This window comes from Alligator mississippiensis, chromosome 12 (genome assembly GCF_030867095.1).
Source record: "Alligator mississippiensis isolate rAllMis1 chromosome 12, rAllMis1, whole genome shotgun sequence".
In the NCBI taxonomy this organism is placed as follows: Eukaryota; Metazoa; Chordata; order Crocodylia; family Alligatoridae; genus Alligator; species Alligator mississippiensis.
Window position 1 is genome coordinate 1,097,675 of NC_081835.1, and position 20,434 is coordinate 1,118,108.

At 40.2% G+C, this 20,434-nt stretch overlaps 1 protein-coding gene and 1 long non-coding RNA gene across 13 annotated transcripts in view; one reads left to right on the forward strand and one right to left on the reverse strand.

The window, feature by feature from the left end:
- Positions 1-20,434, forward strand: part of LOC109286202 (uncharacterized) — a 226,871-nt gene that overhangs the window by 188,106 nt on the left and 18,331 nt on the right. The gene's annotated exons all lie outside the window — the stretch shown is intronic.
- Positions 1-20,434, reverse strand: part of CFAP20DC (CFAP20 domain containing) — a 125,944-nt gene that overhangs the window by 67,141 nt on the left and 38,369 nt on the right. For 10 of the 12 annotated variants that reach the window (XM_059715810.1, XM_014604757.3, XM_059715807.1 and 7 more), the window contains 4 exons: positions 19,926-20,040; positions 15,488-15,644; positions 10,183-10,344; positions 1,233-1,369 (listed from right to left, as the gene is read on the reverse strand). In XM_059715810.1, coding sequence (XP_059571793.1) covers positions 1,233-1,369; positions 10,183-10,344; positions 15,488-15,644; positions 19,926-20,040 — 571 coding nt within the window. The remainder of the gene's footprint in view (positions 1-1,232; positions 1,370-10,182; positions 10,345-15,487; positions 15,645-19,925; positions 20,041-20,434) is intronic. The other 2 variants (XM_059715809.1, XM_019499584.2) reach the window with 1 other exon arrangement.

Consider the following 20,434-nt stretch of genomic DNA (forward strand, 5'->3'; position numbering starts at 1 on the left):
GTGAAGGAAGACACTGAAGTGCCTCTGTTGCCTCTCTTTGCCTTCCAACTGCTTTCTCTGATTATACACCCTGTGCCTGTAAGTTGGGAGAGGGGAGGGGAAAAATGAAGGTAGTGGAGGGCACCAAGCCAGAATCCACTTTGGGTTAAGCCAACACAAGTTGATTCTATTCCTCACATGTAGGAAAAGCACATTGCCAGTATTATGGAGAGTAACAAGGTTAAAAAGTTTGGGGAGCTGCTTCTATAGTACAATTCCCTTAAATGGAGGTTCTCTTCTGTGTTTGTGCCTAAAATCTCTAGGGGCGTAGCTTGTCTGGCCTAAATTCATTGTTTCTGGATGCCTGACTTTGCAAATGAATAGTTTATGGCGAGGAGGGACTGTATTCTGGAAAGTCCTGACAATGAAAGTTTGGGGAGCTGTAATTGCTAACTGGCTAAACACGAGCTGGCAGCACGGTGTCAAAACCATAATGCAATCTCCAGGTCTATGAAGGGAAACGGTGAGTAGGAGTAAGGAGATTATATTATCTCTGTATTTGTCACTAGCAAACACACAACTGGAATATTATGCCTAGTTCTAGCATCTGTAATGGGGGGGGCGGGGGGGAAGGATGATGATGTTGACTGGCTGAAGCAAGATCTGAGTCCCAAAAATAATTCAAAGATTGAAGAAAAAATTCCTCAGTCTCAAAGATATTATTAGAATATGTTCATTTTACAGAGTCACAAGGGTGACTTAAGCAGTCTGTAATACCTATGTGGGGAAACAAGCACGATCATAAAGAGGGTTTTCCAATCTAGCAGACAAAGGTATAACAAGACCCAGTAGCTAGAAGCTGAAGCTAGACATTCAGACTAGAAATATGTTGTAAATGTACAAATGAGGGTAACTAACCACCGTAGCAGCTTACCAAGACCATGATACTGGACACTTCGGAATCAAAATTGGTTCCTAAAAAATGTGCTCTCGTTCAAATGGGAATTAATTCAGGGAAGCCTTGTTGTTTATGCAGGACAAAATGTCAAACTAAAAGGTCTCGGCCATCTCCTCTGGCTTTATGATCTATGTGCCCCTTTCCCATGAGAACATTCTAGGAGCAAACTTGGAAAATACTTTGCTTTTGGTAAACTTACTACTTATTTCTAATCTGAACTATGTTGCTGGGTTTTTGGTTGTAGCCGTGTTGGTTAATGACACAGGCAGGCAAACACTTTAGCCCTTCTTCTTACCTCTCCAGATGCCCTGGTACTAAGTCTTCTGCCAGAAGGTGGAGGTGGTCCAAGGACCTTGGATCCAAATGCAATGTGTGACACATCTTGAGTTTTACAGTGGCGGATACTGCCTTGTCCTCTATTAAGTAACTGGTCTATTTGCAAGGATTGATTGGGGGAGGAGGGAAAGAAGACAGATTTAAAAGAACTGGCTTTAAATGATCATTATGCTTTAGACTGAGTGTAATTATAGACAGAAAATATCACAGTATTTAAATAGAAACAGAAGTCTTAAATTCCTCTATTCTTACTCTTATAGTTGCTTGCAAATTTATTTTTACAAAACATACAGGAAATAACTACGTAGAAAATAACAAACGGGAAATAAATCCAAGAAATAGCCATGTCTCTAACAACCCCCAGAGGTATAGATTTAGGCATTATTTTACTGCTAAAAAAATTCAGATGTATATGCCTTTTCTTTACCATCATATAATTTACCCACCTGAAGCAAAAAGCTCCTGGTCAATATGATATACTTTTGAATTTAAAAAGCTGTTTAATTCTGTGGTTGAAAAACAGGACTGGTTACAGGTATCATGTTTTCTCTACGTAACAATGAAAGAATGATGACAGAACGGCTAAGTCTGAATCAGGCAGAAGAAACAGCTCAAATCAGTCAAGAATCAAAGTAAAACAGTAGTTAGTTAATCAAGGTATTAGTTACAAATCTGAAGTAACTGAAACAAGAATCACTTCTCTTTCCTTTTTACCATCTGAAGTTCCAGAGCCAGCTCAGTTTCTAGTGCTGCCCAGCAGTGCTGTACACAGACCTGAGCAACTTCCCAGTAATTTTTAAACTCCTTTTTAATGAATCTCTAACTTAAAAAAACCCCAACAAAAAACAAATTCCCCCAACGTGTTGACAATATTTATAAACAGTTAAAATGCTGTCAGCTGAACAGCTGGTCAAAGCAGGAGAAAACAGAGATGGAAATTTTGCGTATGAACCTAGTGGTAACTGGCTTCGCAGGGGCGCACAGAGTTATGGGCAAGAGGCTTTTTTTTATTAAGGTTCTCCTAACATTACCTTATCAAAGTCTCCCTTCCAAGGATGATAAAGATGGAGGACATCTTCATAACAATATTACACAGCTCAAGAAAAAACAATGCTAATAATGCAGTTTTGTGGAAAAAGAGACACTTTTCTCCAATGTAAATTGATATCCATTTTCTGTCTTGAGATGCACAATTTCTGTAAACCATTAGTGTTAAAGCAAAATATGCTAATGTCTAAAATTCACAACAAAGCTAGTTAAATGAAGTCGGATCTATTTGACCTTCATATTCAGTTCAAAAATGTTTATGTTCGTACATTCACCAGCATGTGGCTTAATTCACTGGTAAAATAAAACAAGAGAAGCCCTTGTATGCCATGAGCTTCTTGTTCTCCTCTTCCTTAGCTCATATTCAGTTGCTATTACTAGCTGCTGTTTCAAAGATAACCCTCTGCAGTTTACATCAATTTCTTTAATTTGCTGACTGCTTTGGAATGCTGTCCACATGCCAATTATAAAGGCTGATTAACATAAAAATCTCCATTTATGATCACATGAATTAACTGCAATTAATTGCCTACATCAACACATACCAGTCACCTGCCATAATGAAAAAACGTGTGTAGTTAACAAATAGATGTGATCAAAAAATAATTTGGGTTTTGGTTAGTAAACAAGAAAAAGTTTAGTGGACTGAAAAGTTTTTAATTAAAAACTGTAACTTAAACTTATCAAAGCTGGCATGTGCAAAAAGGCCTGCTATCTGAACTCTGAAAGGAGGAGCATCCAGAAGCACTCATATTATATTCATAGTGCAAGGTTAAAAATAAAGATTAGATTAAACCTGTAGCTCAAGGCATTCCATTTTTTGCTAACTAGAGAAAATGAACTTTGAGCAGGTCAAGGATGTTACCACTAATTATTTTGCCACATTACCAAGGGCTACAAGTCTTTGTAGTTAGATGGTAAAACCTGAGGGCTCCGTCTAATTGTCTTCTTTTGAATAAACGCTCATTTCTCTCTCCGGCTACATCATTCTCATTATATTAGTCATTTAAAACTTGCGTTTTCCCCCAAACCCACAGCCTGACCAAAAAACTGCTGATTTCTGAAATCCTGTCACTGTGAGGTCAAACTCCAGCCTTCTCTGCTTTCGAACAATACAATCCATTTGAAACTTTTTACCACAACTCTGGCTTGACCGTGTCTGGGCCAGAAAACACTACAAATATCTGTTTCTGAATATTATTCTTTGCTGTTCACATAACGATACTTACCCGTACTTGTTTAAACCTGTTTTGAACGGTTTTGTATTCAGCGAGGGCCCCGCACTGCTCTCGTATCAAAACAAATGATAAAACTCCTATTAGCTTCAGTATCCTAGGATTGAGCCCTCAATTACTGAAGGGTTGAATCAAAGCAGGGCAAAAGGTTAAAAAATTTACAAAAAGTATCAGACATCATCCACAAGATAAGGGCAGGGGATTAAAAAGAGTTTTCTGAGTAAAATATGCAAGAGTTGGTTAAAATGAAAGGAGGAGGTGGGTTTAAAAAAAAAAAAAAAAAGGAAATGTAAAAGCCTCCTTTCTCCCACACTATCAAAAGCATATTTGAGCAGTACAGACTTGCATTCAGTTGCCACCTTTTCTGACATGTGAACTTTATTAGAATAAGCAGAGAAAACGAATGGACCTAACGAGCAGGAAGTCGTGTCTTGCTGGTCTCCTTCCCTGTCATTCCAGTCCTTGCTGAAAAGATCCATTCTGTCAAAGCCCCTAAACACATGAAGCTAACGGAGATGTACTAAACTAGGGTAACAACTACCACCAGAAACAAAACCAGCTTCAGGAAAGAAGTTCAATGTCTGTTCTGTAGGAATAAGGATGCCTTGTTTCCTAGTGCCCATTACCAGTAAGACCTACACCCGAGTACAACACATCTGTTGGGTCTCTAGAAGCTGGAGGCCAAGCACACGTAGCAGAAATGCTGCAACCTTCTAATTTATCTGAAATCCTTCTCTTTAACTACCCAGCAGCCCTCTAGTTAGCTATAAAATCTAGTTTAAAGGCATCAGAGAGAAATGTGGAATATGCCGAGAGAGTTGCAAGGACCATCAGTGCGGCTGTCTAGCCACTAACTGACAATGAGAAACCCTTCTAGGCTCTGTTGGGTGGAGATGAACTATGGGCCACTTTCCAACTGTACTCAGACGCTTCTCCTGTGGCCCAGCTCCAAACTCAGAACACCAACAGCCCACAAATTAATTCATCCTGCTTGTATATGGCACCCCTAATTTCCAACATAGCCTTCTAGCTGTGTCTGAACATACTGGCCAAGTACATACAGAAGCAAAAGGCTTTGCCCAAGAACATCCTCCTGCAGCAAAATGCCAGCAAGCAGAGACGACGTACAGACCTGAGGCATCCAAAGAACTGACTCCTGTGTCGGGCAGTGCTGCCACAGCCAGGTCACCCGGGACAGACCCCCGAACTCTGGAGCCCCGGGAACTGCGAGAGATCGGACAACCGCACCCGGCTCTAGCGTGGCTGGCTTCCTTGTTGGGGGAAGTGAACAACAAGGACAGGGTTTCCTCACCTGTAAGGCTGCGACAGAAGTACTTACAAGTGCCTCTCACAGGCCTGTTGTCAGGATAACTGAGAGGATTTGGAAGCAAAGGGCTGGACCATGAATAGGGAGAGGTTTGGCTGGCATCAGGATGCAGCCTTTAAACTGCTCTTGTAACTCGTGTAGGTCATTCTGGACCAGGTTCATATTACAGCTACAAAACCTATTATGTTATTTGGTGGATGAAAAATTAATTCAGAAGATGTAAGAACAGGAAAAAACTGAGAGAAATACAGGAAAAAAGTTCTGTAGAACAACATGTGAATGTGGGCATGCTACATGCATCTTTGTCAAAAAGGCAACTTTTTTCTTCCTTAGAAGCAGCTAGATAACTTTCCAGTGGGGTTTACTGTTGCAAATGGACTTTAAATAATAGTTTTTTTGGAAATAATGGATGAGTATGCAAAACTAGATTTACATATATTTATGAATATGAATTTTGATATTGTATGCTACCAAGGAAGCATGTTTTCTTTCCATTTCAGTTTATTTAATTTATCCGATGAAAATGTAACTATTGTCGAAGAAAAACAAAAGCAAGCAGTGAACCGGGTCCCTCCAGTATTTGAAATGTGTATGCAGCATGAGAAAAAGGTTCTTGTTTTAAATTAGTTGGGCCATAGGCAGTCGTAGCACTGAGATAAAACCAAGCAACATTAGTAGTATCATTAGTTTTGATGCAGACATTTTTACTGTTTTTGTTTTAAGTAGATAAAATACTTTTTCTGTTTTTCCATTCCTACAATTGAAAAGTATAGGTCAAATGAAATATGGCTGCCCTTTCTTTGTATAAGTGAGGGTGGCGGGGAAAAGTCTAATGCTCTCTGGAAATGAAAGCTCTCAGGCAAACTGAATACTAATTTTTCAGTAAATTACTGGTTTTGATTTGTGCTTAGTGGACCACTACATCCTGTCATTAGTGAGTTGAACTGCTCAATTTCCATAACCAGACTTGATATTGTGTTCAATTAAATTGAGGTCCCATTAATGAAAAAAAAATTACTTCCTACAGTTCTACATTGACTAACAGTCATTAGTTAATAGGGGCTGGGAATTGAAGGAATTAGCAGTGTAAATTTTTAGTCAAATTAGACACAATGATTTACTGAATACATGCTGGTTTTATTAATTTCATTTAAAGCATTCAAAACACTACTGCTCCTGAACAGGTTACATTTCTATTTGTAATTCAAGAAAATGAATCCTACATAACAATTTATAAGCTGCAGCATGCTCTTAATTTTCAGAAACAACGTACATATGTTCATGAACTAAAAAGAATCTATGCAATATGCTTGTCTGTTCTTTTCATAGATTCATAGATGTTAGGGTCGGAAGGGACCTCAATAGATCATCAAGTCCGACCCCCTGCATAGGCAGGAAAGAGTGCTGGGTCTAGATGACCCCAGCTAGATACTCATCTAACCTCCTCTTGAAGACCCCCAGGGTAGGGGAGAGCACCACCTCCCTTGGGAGCCCGTTCCAGACCTTGGCCACTCGAACTGTGAAGAAGTTTTCCTAATGTCCAGTCTAAATCTGCTCTCTGCTAGCTTGTGGCCATTGTTTCTTGTAACCCCCGGGGGCGCCTTGGTGAATAAATACTCACCAATTCCCTTCTGTGCCCCCGTGATGAACTTATAGGCAGCCACTAGGTCGCCTCTCAACCTTCTCTTGCGGAGGCTGAAAAGGTCCAGTTTCTCTAGTCTCTCCTCGTAGGGCTTGGTCTGCAGGCCCTTGACCCATACGAGTGGCCCTTCTCTGGATCCTCTCCAGGTTATCCGCATCCTTCCTGAAGTGCGGCGCCCAGAATTGCACGCAGTACTCCAACTGCGGTCTGACCAGCACCCGATAGAGGGGAAGTATCACCACCCTGGACCTATTTGTCATGCATCTGCTGATGCACGATAAAGTGCCACGGGCTTTTCTGATGGCTTCGTCACACTGCCGGCTCATGTTCATCTTGGAGTCCACTAGGACTCCAAGATCCCTTTCCACCTCTGTGCCACCCAGCAGGTCATTCCCTAGGCAGTAGGTGTGCTGGACATTTTTCCTCCCTAGGTGCAGCACTTTGCATTTCTCCTAAATTTTGTTTTCTCATACTGCACATGCATTCAGAAGCAAATGTTGTGATTTATGTGAACATAGTGTTGTGGCAATGAATATTATTCACATTCACTAGTGACTGTTCAAAGATCTTTTTAAGTTTCTATGTACTCAGTCTCAAGGCGATGAAGGTGCATGCTACCAAGGACCTAGTAGGAACAGTCCCTGAATGGAGACTCTTCCATGTTTCTATTCCACTTGAATAACATATGATCATGAGATTAAATGGAAAACGTTCTCCAATGAGAGTCCAGCTTCACCATCTCGCTAAGACACAGTGACGTATTACTTGCTAATTCATGGGCAGGCTCAGCTATAACATCTATCAAGAATTTTTAGCTCAGGAATAAAAAGAATTAATTAATAGTTCAGTTACGAGTTCTCCAAATACCCTTTTACTGCAATGCATCATGGTGTCCTTGAACTTTAAAGTAAAAAGATGCTTAAAATTCTTGGGGTAGCCTTGAATTTTTATTCAAACATTTAATTAAATGTCTTGTAAAATTAAACCAGAACAGGCTGTCATGGGGAAAAATGGAATAAAAATAATGAATAATTACAACTCTCTCAACCCTAAATTATCTGAAATTATATTTTAAAATAAGTCCTGTTACCTTTTTATGTATATTTTTCACAGGTATATGATACTAACATATTTGAATTCTTAATGACTGTATTTTGCTGCAGGTTTTTAATAAGGCTATTTTTGTTGTTACAGAATTGTTTAGAAAGAGAAATAACTTTTGTAACAAGAAGTGAAGAGATGTGGCGCATAGTCTTGGCGCTTGGTCTCTGCCAAGCCTCACCTTAACAGCACATAAAATGTTATGCGCATGTCCAGTGTAGACACGTAAATACAGAAACAGGCACGTCATGTGGGAAGAGACCAACAGTTCAGCTAAAGCAGTGCGTCTCAGAGGGACGGCAGGGTAGCATTGCACCTTGGGGCACCTAAGCCTTGGTTAAGTGTCCCCATCACCATTTTGAGGCATGGGACACTGAATATATGTGATGCTGTATTCATGTCGCATATGACACTGTGGGTGCTTTAATTAGAGCTGAGAGAGCCACTCTAATTAAAGCACCCTGCCCCCACCCTGGAGCATGTGTATAGATGCCCTCAGAGACGACCTGGTTCAGAGAGGCCTATGCTTTTGCAGCCAAGTGTCTCTGACAATGACCAAAGCCAGGATTTTCAAACCATGGGGTAAGAACCCTGCAGTAAGGACTTGCAGAGATGCTTGCAAAGCAGATTGTTTAACCTCAGCTCAAGAAAGACTGGCAAAATTGTTAAGCATGCAGCTTAATATCCCTCCCCAAATTTCTACTGTCATGAAATAACTCTGGATATTGTTGGTCTCTGTACAAATATTCAACCTCTTGGAATCTTAAGCGCAATTTAATCACATGGGTCAATTATCTCCTTCTAACAGTTTTTGTAGTGATAGAAGTTATAACTTAGAGGTGCTAATTTAAAGGTGCTCCCAAACAGAAGACGGAGGAAGGTGGGAATTGGGAGATGGACCCTGAATTAGGGAGCAGTTCTTTAGTCAGCGAGTTGGGGTCTACAGAGGTAGCCTACTGATCCACAATTAAAGTTTGTTCAGTTCTTCTTAGCCCTTGTATGCCTGTATTTACTGAATCCAGTGATCACTACAGGTTTTTCCACTGATTTTACTAAATATCCCTTGCTTTGCTCTGCTTTTCAAGACGGAAAGAACAGAAAGTCTTGATTTGCTTCTCTGTATCATTATATATACCTTTTTAGACTCGTAGCATCCCTATATCCCTTTTGTGAATTGAGTGGCACCCTGATTCAAAAACTAATTTATTTAGTATACTACTAACCGGCTTGAAGGAGGAGGCACAGTTGGCAGCAAAGAACCCACAGCTGCAGTGAAGAGGAACGAGCCTGCACTTACCTTGCTTATCTCCTCTCTCCCTGAGTCCCCTTCAAAGACTGTCACAGCACCCTAGGATGCTGTGGCACCCCAGTTTTGAATCACTGCTTTATACCATTCATTAGTATATACACTTTTTGATGGTAAGTAATGCAAAGCATTTCAGGCTATCTCCATATGAGAGTATTTCCTTGCCTCTGATCATTCTTGCTATTCCTTTTTTGCCCAGCCTTACAATATCCTTTTTGAGGTGAGCTGACCACCAGTGTATGCAGTATTGTAAGTGAGACTATACAACCAGTTTTATTTAAATGCCATAATCTTCAATATTTGTTCACACCATTCCTTATATATATCCTCACTTCTTGAAAGACTTTTAAAATTAAGCAATACACACACTAAAGCAAAACCTTAGCCCTGACCCCTCCCCCCCTCACCATTAACTCCTTTTTTTCCTTTTTTAGCATTGATGATGGGTTAGGGATGTAAATATCATTTAAAATATATTAGTTTAATCACCTCTAATTATATCAGTTAAATGATTAACAGATAACACAGTAGCTCAGACATAGCTGCTGATGGGAGCTGCTTCCGGAGCCCTTTGATAGAGTGGAGGAGGTGGCAAGCCCAGCCAGACTGTGAAGCCCTGTGCTGGGAGGGAGGGAGCACCTGTGAAGGAGCAGCTAATTGCTTAATTGCTGAGTTGCTAGGCTTTGGGTACTAGTTCCCCACCCCACTCTCTCCTGCCTGCCCTGCTGCCTTCTGATTCCTGCTTGGGCACCACGCAGCTTCCCATCCCCGCTTCCCTGCCAAACTGTGCCTGCCCTTAGCTAAAGGATAACCGGTGGGCTAACCGGTTTTCACTACACTTATCGGTTAAACAATTGATCCTTTAATCTTTCACATTCCTATGATGGTTACAGCCTTTCAGATCATGAGCTCCCTGATGTTATTCTGTTTTAAATACCCATGTACATTTTTAAAATGACAGCACCGGATGCACGAACATCAGAATTTGCATCCCCAAGGCTGTACTCAAGTATATTTTATTGTTGTATTTCAGAGGCTTGCAGCCACGTGCTCAAGACCACATAGTGGTCCTTGCATCTACAAAATGCAGGCACATTTTTCCATGCACAGTTTTAAGCAAGTGCAATTGAAGTCAAAGGTAACGAAACTGGACTCCTAGTTTTACAGGAAACATGAGCTGTATCTGTTTTGCTGTATGAACTTTACATTACAGTAGGTCCCACAGAGAACAGTTTCAGTATGACAGCATACCTGATTCTGATGAAGTTAAGGGATGACTTCCAAATCGTGTTTCTGGTTGGCGAAGTTTAGTCATGTTCAGCAGCTGTGTAACTTGTGGCACATCTAGATTTAACTGGCAGGCTCGAGGAATGACATCAGTGGGTTCATTAGCTGTGAATAAACCATGCATCTCTAAAATTAAAGGCAAAGATGTTTAAGCCCAAAATGTAAACTATTATTAAACTGACAAGTCTGCAAATGACTGGGCTAACTATGCACTGCGTTTATTACTTTGATGAAAATTAAGCTTAAGTTAGAATACTTCATCGTTCTCATTTTCAGCTAGGCTGAGCATGCAAAATTGTATTGAAATCAGTGGTAGCAGTAGGTAAAGGAAGAATTACTGAAGAAGCAAATAACTGAGCCCTAATAATACTAGTGATCTCCACTATTCAATCTTGGCTTTGGTGTTCAGAAAAAGTGCAGTAATTTGTTTGCTTTAAAAATAAGAGTGTTCAAAGCATGAGGCAGGTGCCCTTGCATCTCGGAACTATTTCAGTCTACATTATATTACCGATTCTAAGCAGCAAACTTTCAGACCCTGATTAACTGGGTCTGCTTTTTCTTTTTACCTTTTGCTCAATTTCAGTTGCTTCTCTGGTGTAGCACTCAAAGATTTTGAAGCTCTAACAAGCCACCCTCTGCATCATCCATGTTGTCCTATAATGTAGCTTCATTTAAAGGGAATCACAGTACTTGCAAAGGGAAATTGCAGGTTAAAAATGGAGTCTGGTGTTTCATACTCTGCGCTGTTTTCATAGTCTCAAAGTCAAATAGTCAACACTGCTATAGTGACGTAGCATCATGTGTAAATGTGCCCTTAATCACATATACAAACATTACAAATTAATTTATAAACCCAATTTTTTGTTAGCTGTTGATGACATCAACACAGTACTAGGTGGTACAAAACCAAAGTCTTGTCAATTCAAGTACTACTGAAGCTTGACTTCCTATCACAGGTTACTAGCTCGTCCAGTAAGCTTTGACTCAAGCTGATCATTTTTTGTATGAACTGGAGCATATTTTTAAAAAGATTCATTTAAGAATTTTAAACATTAGAGAATCAACTATATATTGCTAAGTAAGTTGACTGCAATGGCTGATTACTCTTTCCACCTTATTTCTAGCCTGAATTTGCCTAGCTTCAGCTTCAAGCTTTGTATCTGATTTCTCCTTTTCCTGCTAAAGTGCAGCTAACCATTAAAATCTCTCTCTTTTTGAAGAGACTGATCAAGTCACCTCTTAACCTTCTCTTGCATTATCTACATGAACTGACTTTTCTAAGTCTCTCTCTATAGTGCAAATTTTCCAGATGTTGAATCATTCTTGCAGTGTTAAGAAAAAACCCTTCACATTTTTGATAAGATAGAATCAAACTAAGTCATATTAGCCTAGTTTCCATAAGCAGCATGTGGGCAAGGAAAAAATCAAATCATATGGATAAAGGAAGAAGAATCTGGCAGTAAGCTGTAGGTGCACTTGTCATCTTTAACTAAAAAGGTATCTTCCTACAACCTAGTTTAATAAAGTGAAATACTAAAACAGGAGTGGGAATGAACTTCAGCCTCTAGAGAAATATTCTTAAATCTTTGCAATATGGAATCTACTTATTCACCTAATACTGGACTTCAAAGATCCCTATCAGCTTTCAACCTTCATTTTCTAATCCTGATTAAGCAAACATAAAGCTGTTTCTTGTTTTATACTTAAACCATAAACCCTTTGGGAAAGGGACCATATTTTTCTTATAGGCTCGGACAAGGAATAGCACAATTGGACTCTGGTTTTCTTACAAAAAAGTGATAAAACAATAAATATGACAAGATGGTTAAATGAGAAAGCAGTGCTCACTGCTTAAATGATTTTTTTATGCATCTTCAAGACAGATTAGGGTAGAAACTAGAGATTAGGCCTAAAAATGTAGTCATATAATGAAAAGCTGTCAGCATAGTAAAATATTTCTTTCCCTTTCACCTAATTGCTCTTGCATGGAAAATAACTTTCCAGGTGCTAATATGAAAGAAGATCTCCAACTCTGAACCTGGAAACAAGAATAACCACTGAACATACACACAGAGCTAGCACCTCAGCAGATATAAATCATCTTAACTTCGGCACTTTCACTGGACTTAAATTGATTTAAGCCAGCTGAATATCTGGCCCCTGCTTTTCTTAGATAACAAGCCAACTTTGATCAAAATATTAAAAGTTAATTGAAAGTTTATAAATAATAATAATTATTGTTAATCTATAATTGAGAATATAGTATGGGGCTATTTTAATGCAACTAAACCCTGGGCAGTTTCCTAATTGTAACATTTCTCTAGATAAGGAAAATTCATAATTGCACAGAAAATATTAATGCCCAGGAGCTGTGTAATAATCACAGAATGTGATAATCCAAAATGCAACACAGGGCCATGCATGCAATTTATTAAAACTGTCTACTCATTCCATTACCCACATCACACTTTGAATTTTGCAGCTCATTAAGGACATTTTTACACTGGCTTAAAAACTGGAGAATGGAAAGGAGAAACAACATGTAATACTAGTATGGAACTTAATTAAAACTGGTTAAGTACCTTTAGCATCATATGTACCAACTGAGACCATACTGGACTTTCTGATTTGGTTCATGATTCATTCTGCAAAGAATAATTTGTTCTAAAAACCTTATCACAAAAAAATGTGAACTAGCTTCATGGTGTCCCATTTCTTTATACAGAAGATGAATTCACTACAACCTACCACGAGTCCACACTGAAAACACAGTATTCTCACAGCCAATTAAGTATCTTGTAGGCACTTGCTATCTAATCTAATACTAAACAAAGATGGAAAATGTTACCCTGAGCCAGCTTCGATTCAACATTTGAACAATCCACTGTCACATCAGTTGAAATAAGGACATTGCCAATTGTCTTTTTTCTCAGTATCCCCTTTCAGCTGTCAGCCTCGGAAGCCACTCAGCCAAGGTTTGAATATGAAGGACATAACAGATACTGAAAGGGATGCTTGCACACACCGCACTGGTCTGTGAAGCAAACAGCAGTCCTTCAAAACAGAATCTTTTACAAACTTAAATAACCTGGATACAACAGCATCAAGCAGAATGCCTCTCTGATGTCTCTTTGGACAATTAAGAATGGCTTGGATTGGGACGCTGCGTGCAATCAATGTGATAATACATAAAAAGGCACAGTGTGTTAAGTCATGGACAGACACATTCTTTAGAACAACCTCTGTATCAGTCTACATGGTTCCAAAATAGATATAATTACTGCCAGTTATCTATAATCGCAATCTCTTCACAACTTGGGCCATGTGAATGCTGACACTGTTTCCTCTATTGAGCTTCAGTGGCTACTATTCACATGCAAGAGACTGTACCAGATCACTTTGAAAAGCACAAAATCAGGTGAGGTACTCAGGGAGTTAGGTGCTTTAAAGCACTTTAAAATCCTCTACCACCCCTAATGTTCAGGGCCTTTTCTTCCTGCTTCCACTACCCTGTCCAAGCTACCTACTTAGTGTCTCCCTTGATGTTCCTCATCTGCCCCCATGCGTTTTCTCCCCATGCTGCAAGATGCATTGGCAGGACTTTTCACATACATCTATTGAGTACTCCCTCTGTTCAGACTGCTCTTGAAAATATGCTAATATGTTTTGTGTGACACCTTTCAAAATGAGTCCTTGAGGAATTCATGCTACCTAAATTGATAAGAAAATCCCCACCTCTATATGCTGGTTTTGGAACTTGTCATCCTATTACCATGTTCATCACATGTCCAATTTATTCTGTAATTTTGTCTAATGAGAACCATGGCTCCCTCTACACTTTTTGCAAGGCTCAGTAAATATTTTGAAAAAGTTTTTAATAATAATTAAATTAACCAACTATGCACTGATCAAGAAGGGGCGTTTTGGGCTTAGCAACAGATGACGCTGCAACAGCCCAGAGGGGCCACTGCAACAAGGGTGACAGCTGTACTAGCCTTCATGAAAGGCTTAAAACGGGCTCTGGGCAGCCTCCAGATTGAGAGTTTACTGAGTCTGCAGACTGGGTTCAATGTTCTCCAGGAGATTTCCTGGGACACAGGAAAGGGAAGGGAAGGTCACTGCAAACTCCTGGTTTCTCATTTCCTCAGCTGCAAAATTGCTGCAATATTACTTTCAACAGACCTGGACCATACTGCAGATAAGCCGGCTAGTAACTGTGAGGGGCACAGAGACTACAGGCACATACAGACTATAGAGACTACAGGGGCATGATATCTATGACAACATGATGGGGTTAGACAGTTCCCTTTTCTTATGGTCTTGCCCCTGTGAATATGTCTGGTTATTTAAAGAAGGAAGCCTCCATCATTGGTTAATGCTCCAAGATGCACTGAATTTGGGAACTGGTGAAATATAGCTCATTTGATTGTTTTGCATTTTCTTCTAGACTACTCTGTGAAATCCTTTTCTGGGCCAAAATAATCAAAGGAGTTCTAACCTAAAAGAGGTTTGATGAAGGTGATGCTCTATAGCAGGGGTTGGCAACCTATGGCTTACAGGCTGGGTCTGTCCTTCCAAGTGGCTGCATCCATGGACCCCTGGAGTCTGGACAGTAGTGGCATTTGCTCCCCACCCCTCCCAGGATGGGGCACAGTAGTGGGTGACAGGCACCAGTGCTGATCCAGAGAGGGTACCTGTAGGTCCCCTCCACCTGCTGCAGTGTAGCTCCTTGTAGCAAGTCCCTCGTCTTAACCTTTCATTCCTCTGCACCAAACTATTTTTACGTGGCTTCACTGGTGCTGCCCTTTACCCTTTTCCTGGTTCTGTTGTCACTGCTTTCACTGTTGGCAGCAGTCAGTGACAACAGGCAAGAGGAGCAGCTGGGGAAGCTGCAACAGGGGGACAAGAGCAAGACAGCAGCTCCCAGCTCAAAGCAGGGAAGGCTGGGGCTGTGGCAGCAGGCGGTTTGGGCACTGCAGAGAGTTATGCCTTTAGAGCAGCATCCAGGAAAGCAGTGGCAGTGCCACCTGCCAGGGTGCAAGCAGCAGCTCACCTTCAGACCCAGCTGCCTTAAAGGTTGCCAACCCCTAGTCTACAGAGCTACATTACATCTGATGTAATCTATACTCCAAGAATACATAGGCATGACCTATACTCCATTTTTCAAGAAATCCTTGAAATGTTTAATCCAAAGACTGATCCAAGAAGCTTTTGATTCTGTAACAGGAAAATTAATGACAGCACTGCAGGATATTATCTATAAACATACCATCCCCTTCAGCTGTATCTTGAGGCTTTGATTTTAAAGTGAAGATTTTTCTGAGTTTACAATTAGCTGAGATAATGATTCCATCCAAAGACTGGAAGACAGCGCCTTTGAATATTTCACTGGTGAACGCTACTAAGTCAATACACAGATTACACCACTAGAAAAGAGAAACAAAACATTTTTAGTTCAATTCTCAAATTATTGCACTACAGTGATAACGTTTAACTCTCTACTATTCGAAACTGTGGTATGGGATTAGTCATTGGCAGTTTTCTATTATGCCATTGTGTTTTGCTATTTAAAAATATTATTGCAGTTATTACTGTTGTATTTGTACCTACAATAATCACTATATCCAGAAATCAATATCTGCACGTAAACTGATGACTGCATACTCAAATGAGCACTAATACCTGGCATATCCACAGAGAATGGTTTTATAGCTAACAACTAAAGAAAACAGTTAAAAAAATTGTTAACTGCTAGTGCTTTGATAAATATTTTTTCCTTTCAAAATTACTTTATTTTTTTAACTTCACTTTAGTGCCTCAGTATTTCTGCAGACTATGCTGAAATGCTGTTTGATAACTTGTACTAATACAGCTCCAGGTACTGACCTCTCAATCCTTCTTCCAAGCAATGAAATTATAAGGGCCTTTGGTGCTTTAGGAAATTATCCTGTTTAAACAATTTTTTAACTACTGAATTGCTAACTTGATGCCAACCAAGTTTGCCAGAAAGATACCAGAAGTATAGTAGATAATCATGTCACATATGACCTGTTCTTGTCCAAGGTTGTCAGCAAAGTTGAGAACAGCATCATGACCAGATGGTTAAAATTACTGTTTAAATAGAATTTCTTATACAGACAAAGCCTACAGGACGATTTTCCCAGTAGGGTCATAAAACATTGTGACAAAAATTGTATAGTATCGCTGCACTAAATGTTCTTGTATTGTTCCAATAGCTTCTGCACCTGTCAGTTTCGATTTTATTTTAACAGGTTAACATCTGCATGAGGCTCATTTTTGTATAGTATTGATAGATAAGTAGCGGAAAATTTCTCTTGTGTGGAATATAATACAAATCAGTATTCTCCTAAAAAATAGAAGGGGAAAAAGAATCTATTATAAAAAAAACCCAATTTCTAAATGTCAAATGTAAAACATTATTGGGGGAGGGGAGGCAGTAGAAATCAGGTGCACGCTTTAAATCTACTCCCAGCCAACCTTAGACGAAAATGGCATCCATTATTGTTCAGCCCCTAATTCTGGAAGTTCAAAAAGGTAAGGAATACTTATTATGAATAAACTACGCAATGGAACAGAAATGCAAATTTTAATCATAACTGACATTTCTAAGTCTACTGCTGGAGAAGTTATCTTGCTCAAAAAATGGCATCACTTATAAAACTGCGGTAGAGCAATCAACATGTAAGAATACAAACCATGCTCCACCTGGCTTCCATGAATAACAAGAGATGTATTTGGAAACAGCACTGAATTACGCATGACAAATATTCCCCTATTTATAGAAGACTAACATGTTTGTAGAAATACTGATTTTACACTGAAGAGAGGAGCCACCAGTAATGATCAACATGTTCACAGACATACAATCTTAGATGTGCAGAAATGTTAATTTTGATCAGAAAGAGCAACATGGCTTCCACCAAGACGTACAATAAAAAGCTGGACAGCCAACAAGCTCAAAACATAGTTACATATTCAGTGTCCAAAGAATTTAGACCTAACCTTAAGATACGGAGGCTGTTCAAGGATTAAAGTTATTAAAACATTTTCTCATTATAACTGATCAGAATGTTTAGTCAGATTTCTGGTGAATGATTTATTGTCTGAATTAAACCTTATAACTGAAGTTCATATTCTGATTGATCTTAATTTATTGTCCATTAATGCGTACTTTAGTCCTGAAACATTATTGTTAGCTTGACACCAAGATCAACTAATTGAAACTATATTGAAGAAAAATAATTTATTTCAATGGATCTTGAATTAATAACTACTTCAAGGGTATGGGCTGATGCATATTCATTTTTAAATAACAGTTCTTGCCGTAAAAGTAGAAAAACTCATGGAATTTAAAAGTACGAAGTTAATACAACTGCCTTCAACTAAACTATTTTAAAATAACCCTTAATACATTTTTGAATCTGTGAAATATTTTCTCTACTATCAAGCCTTATATCTATCTGTGAAGTATATGAAGCTGTGAAGTATCCTATAAACGTTATGTATTTGTGCAGCGTATACATACTCTTAAACATTTTTAGTAAACTCACTCATCTCATCTTCAGATACTTCTTTAAAGTGGCAGTATTTGACACCGCTGGCTCTCTACAAGGTGCCCACTAACTGCTCAGATTTCTGTTCTGCTAAATGCTTATCATATGATGTGGTGAAATTCTAAAAAGAGTGGAGGTTGATTTTTATTCTATTATTTTGAAACCGGTCGTTTTCATGCTTTTTAGAATCGGCCAAAAAAACCAAGAGGCAGCTGAAAAGGTTACTGACCCTGAATTCCATTAAAGGAGACAAAGGTTTAGGAGAGGATAGGAAGTTCAAGGACTGCAAGGGAGGAGAATTGGAGAGATGGAGTTTGGTCATGAATGATACTAAGACTGGAAAGACAGCAGGAGTTCAAAATTTATCAGGACAGAAGGGTCAAGATGATACAAGAGTAAAAACCTGATGCAGAGGCTATGGGTTTATATAGGTAGACGAGCAGTAGCCAGAGAGAAAGGCAAGTGGGAAGTGACATGATGTGTTTGAATAGAAAGTAACAAAATCAAGGGAGTGTAGCAGAATAGGAAGCACCAGAGATCTGTTATAACAGCCAGAAAACACCGACTATACCACAGCTCCGCGGCCCACCTCGGCTTCGGCTGTCACTCAGGCTGCAGGCAGGGATGAAGGCAGTCATGCAGTTGGAGTCTGAGGAATATTATGCTCCAGTCCCCAAATCATGCAACCCACCATGCCACACACAACTGGGGAGTGGTGGGCACCTAGAAATAGGGGGTACCTGCAAGCAGGGAGCAGAAAGTTCCCAGCCCTTGAGCTTCACCCCCCACACACCTGAAAACAGCAACCGGGGAACTGGGAGCTCCCCACACTCCAGGTGCCACTTCCACAGGCATCTGAGTCCCAGCTGCGTGCCCACTTTATAAAGGTCCACAGTGCCATGAGCCCAACATCAGGGAGCCTTTCCCTGATGCTGGGTTTACAGAGCTCTGGACCTTTAAAATGTGTGCATGAAGCTGGGAGCCTCGAATGAATGAATGTCCATGCGCTTTTTTATGTTCCCAAGCGCAGTAATCTTGGCATCGGGGAGAGGCTTCCCTGTGTCAGGCTTGCTGTGCCCCAAGGGTGTGGCTGGGGATGGGGGAGCTCTCACCTCCCTTGCTGCACGCTGCTGGCTTAAAGAAGTGCCTGCACAAGCAGTGTAGGGTGGGAACAGCTCCCTCACGCCCAGCCGCTCATGCTGGGCATCTTTTTAAAGGGACATGTGCAGCTGGAGATGGAAAAAGCTCCCCTCTCCCCTGCTGCTCCTGTCAGGCACCTCTTTAAACCAGCACATGCAACTGAGGATAGAAGCAGCTCCCCCATCCCTAGCTGTACACCCAGCACCCTCTGGGGGATAGCTGGGTTCGGGACCTGGAGCTGCCTCCAACCTGATCCTGCCAACTGGGCAAGGGGTAGCTTTGTCCTGAACCCTGGGGCTACCCCACGCTGGACCCTGACGCTCATTTGAGCATCAGGATTCAGGACCAGGCAGCCCCAGTCCTGGTTCAGATCCAAGCTGTCCCTGCCTGATCCTCAGGATCAGTGAGTGTCACACTCCAGAGCTGCGCCATGCCTTGAGGCTTGCCAGGGTCTAGCACCTTAAAGAAACTTAGATTGGGGGCTGCATGGCAAGGCTCTTGAAGGTGTCAGTCCTGGCAAGCCCGCATCCTGATGCTGACAATCAGCTTACACTTGTCATCAGGATGACGGGGCACGTCACACGTTCAGTTTACGGCACCATACTAACCTGCCACAAAGATTTCACATATTTTTGAGTAATATCTGTGTGGCTGGTTGGCCATGTTACGGCTCCATAAATTTGAATGTGTGGTCAGTTGCTGTTTATAGCACGATTAACATGTTAATTGCTCCAGAAATATAACGTGTGCTGCTTGTGCTACCTGCTACTGAGCAGCTTGTCTATCACTCAGTGCGGGGGGAGTTCAGTGAACACACACACATACATGCGCACACACAGAGCATGATACATGTCTCCTCAACAATGTCTTGAGGAAGTCGCATCCATTAACATGACACCAATCTTAATAAAATAGATTTACATATGTATATATAGTTCAATACAAACAAACTAAGTTAAATTGCACATTAAGTAACGTTCTTAAAATACCTACTATTTTGCGCTTGATCATAAAAAGAGGAATTTTTGCATGCAGAGGAGTTATAGACAACTCCTTCTGGACTGTTGATAAATACAATCTTCTTTTAGTATTTCCTAAATCAGTTACTCTGTAAAAGAGAAAGTGGGGGGTGTTAGAAGAGATGGATCTTTGTCAATTCAATAACCCACTATCTTTGGGCAACTACAGAAAACTATTATTCATATGCAGAACCTTTATATCAGCAATAGCAAATGGGGAATTTAAGAATTACTTCTTTTACAAGATAAGTAATGAGATTTCTTGCTCAAATCCAAACTTGGTGGCTACAAGGCTGCATATATAAAATCACTTTACATGCTAATTCTATTTCAGTGCTCTACACTCTTCACTCGAGTTTCCCAGCCCTTCAGCCTATGAAAGAATTCAATTTGTATGAATTGAGAAGCCACTAGCCTTTAATAATCGTGCTTGTTACTGCCCCTTAAGCTTGTGTTATTTTGGGACACGCTGTCACCTACTAA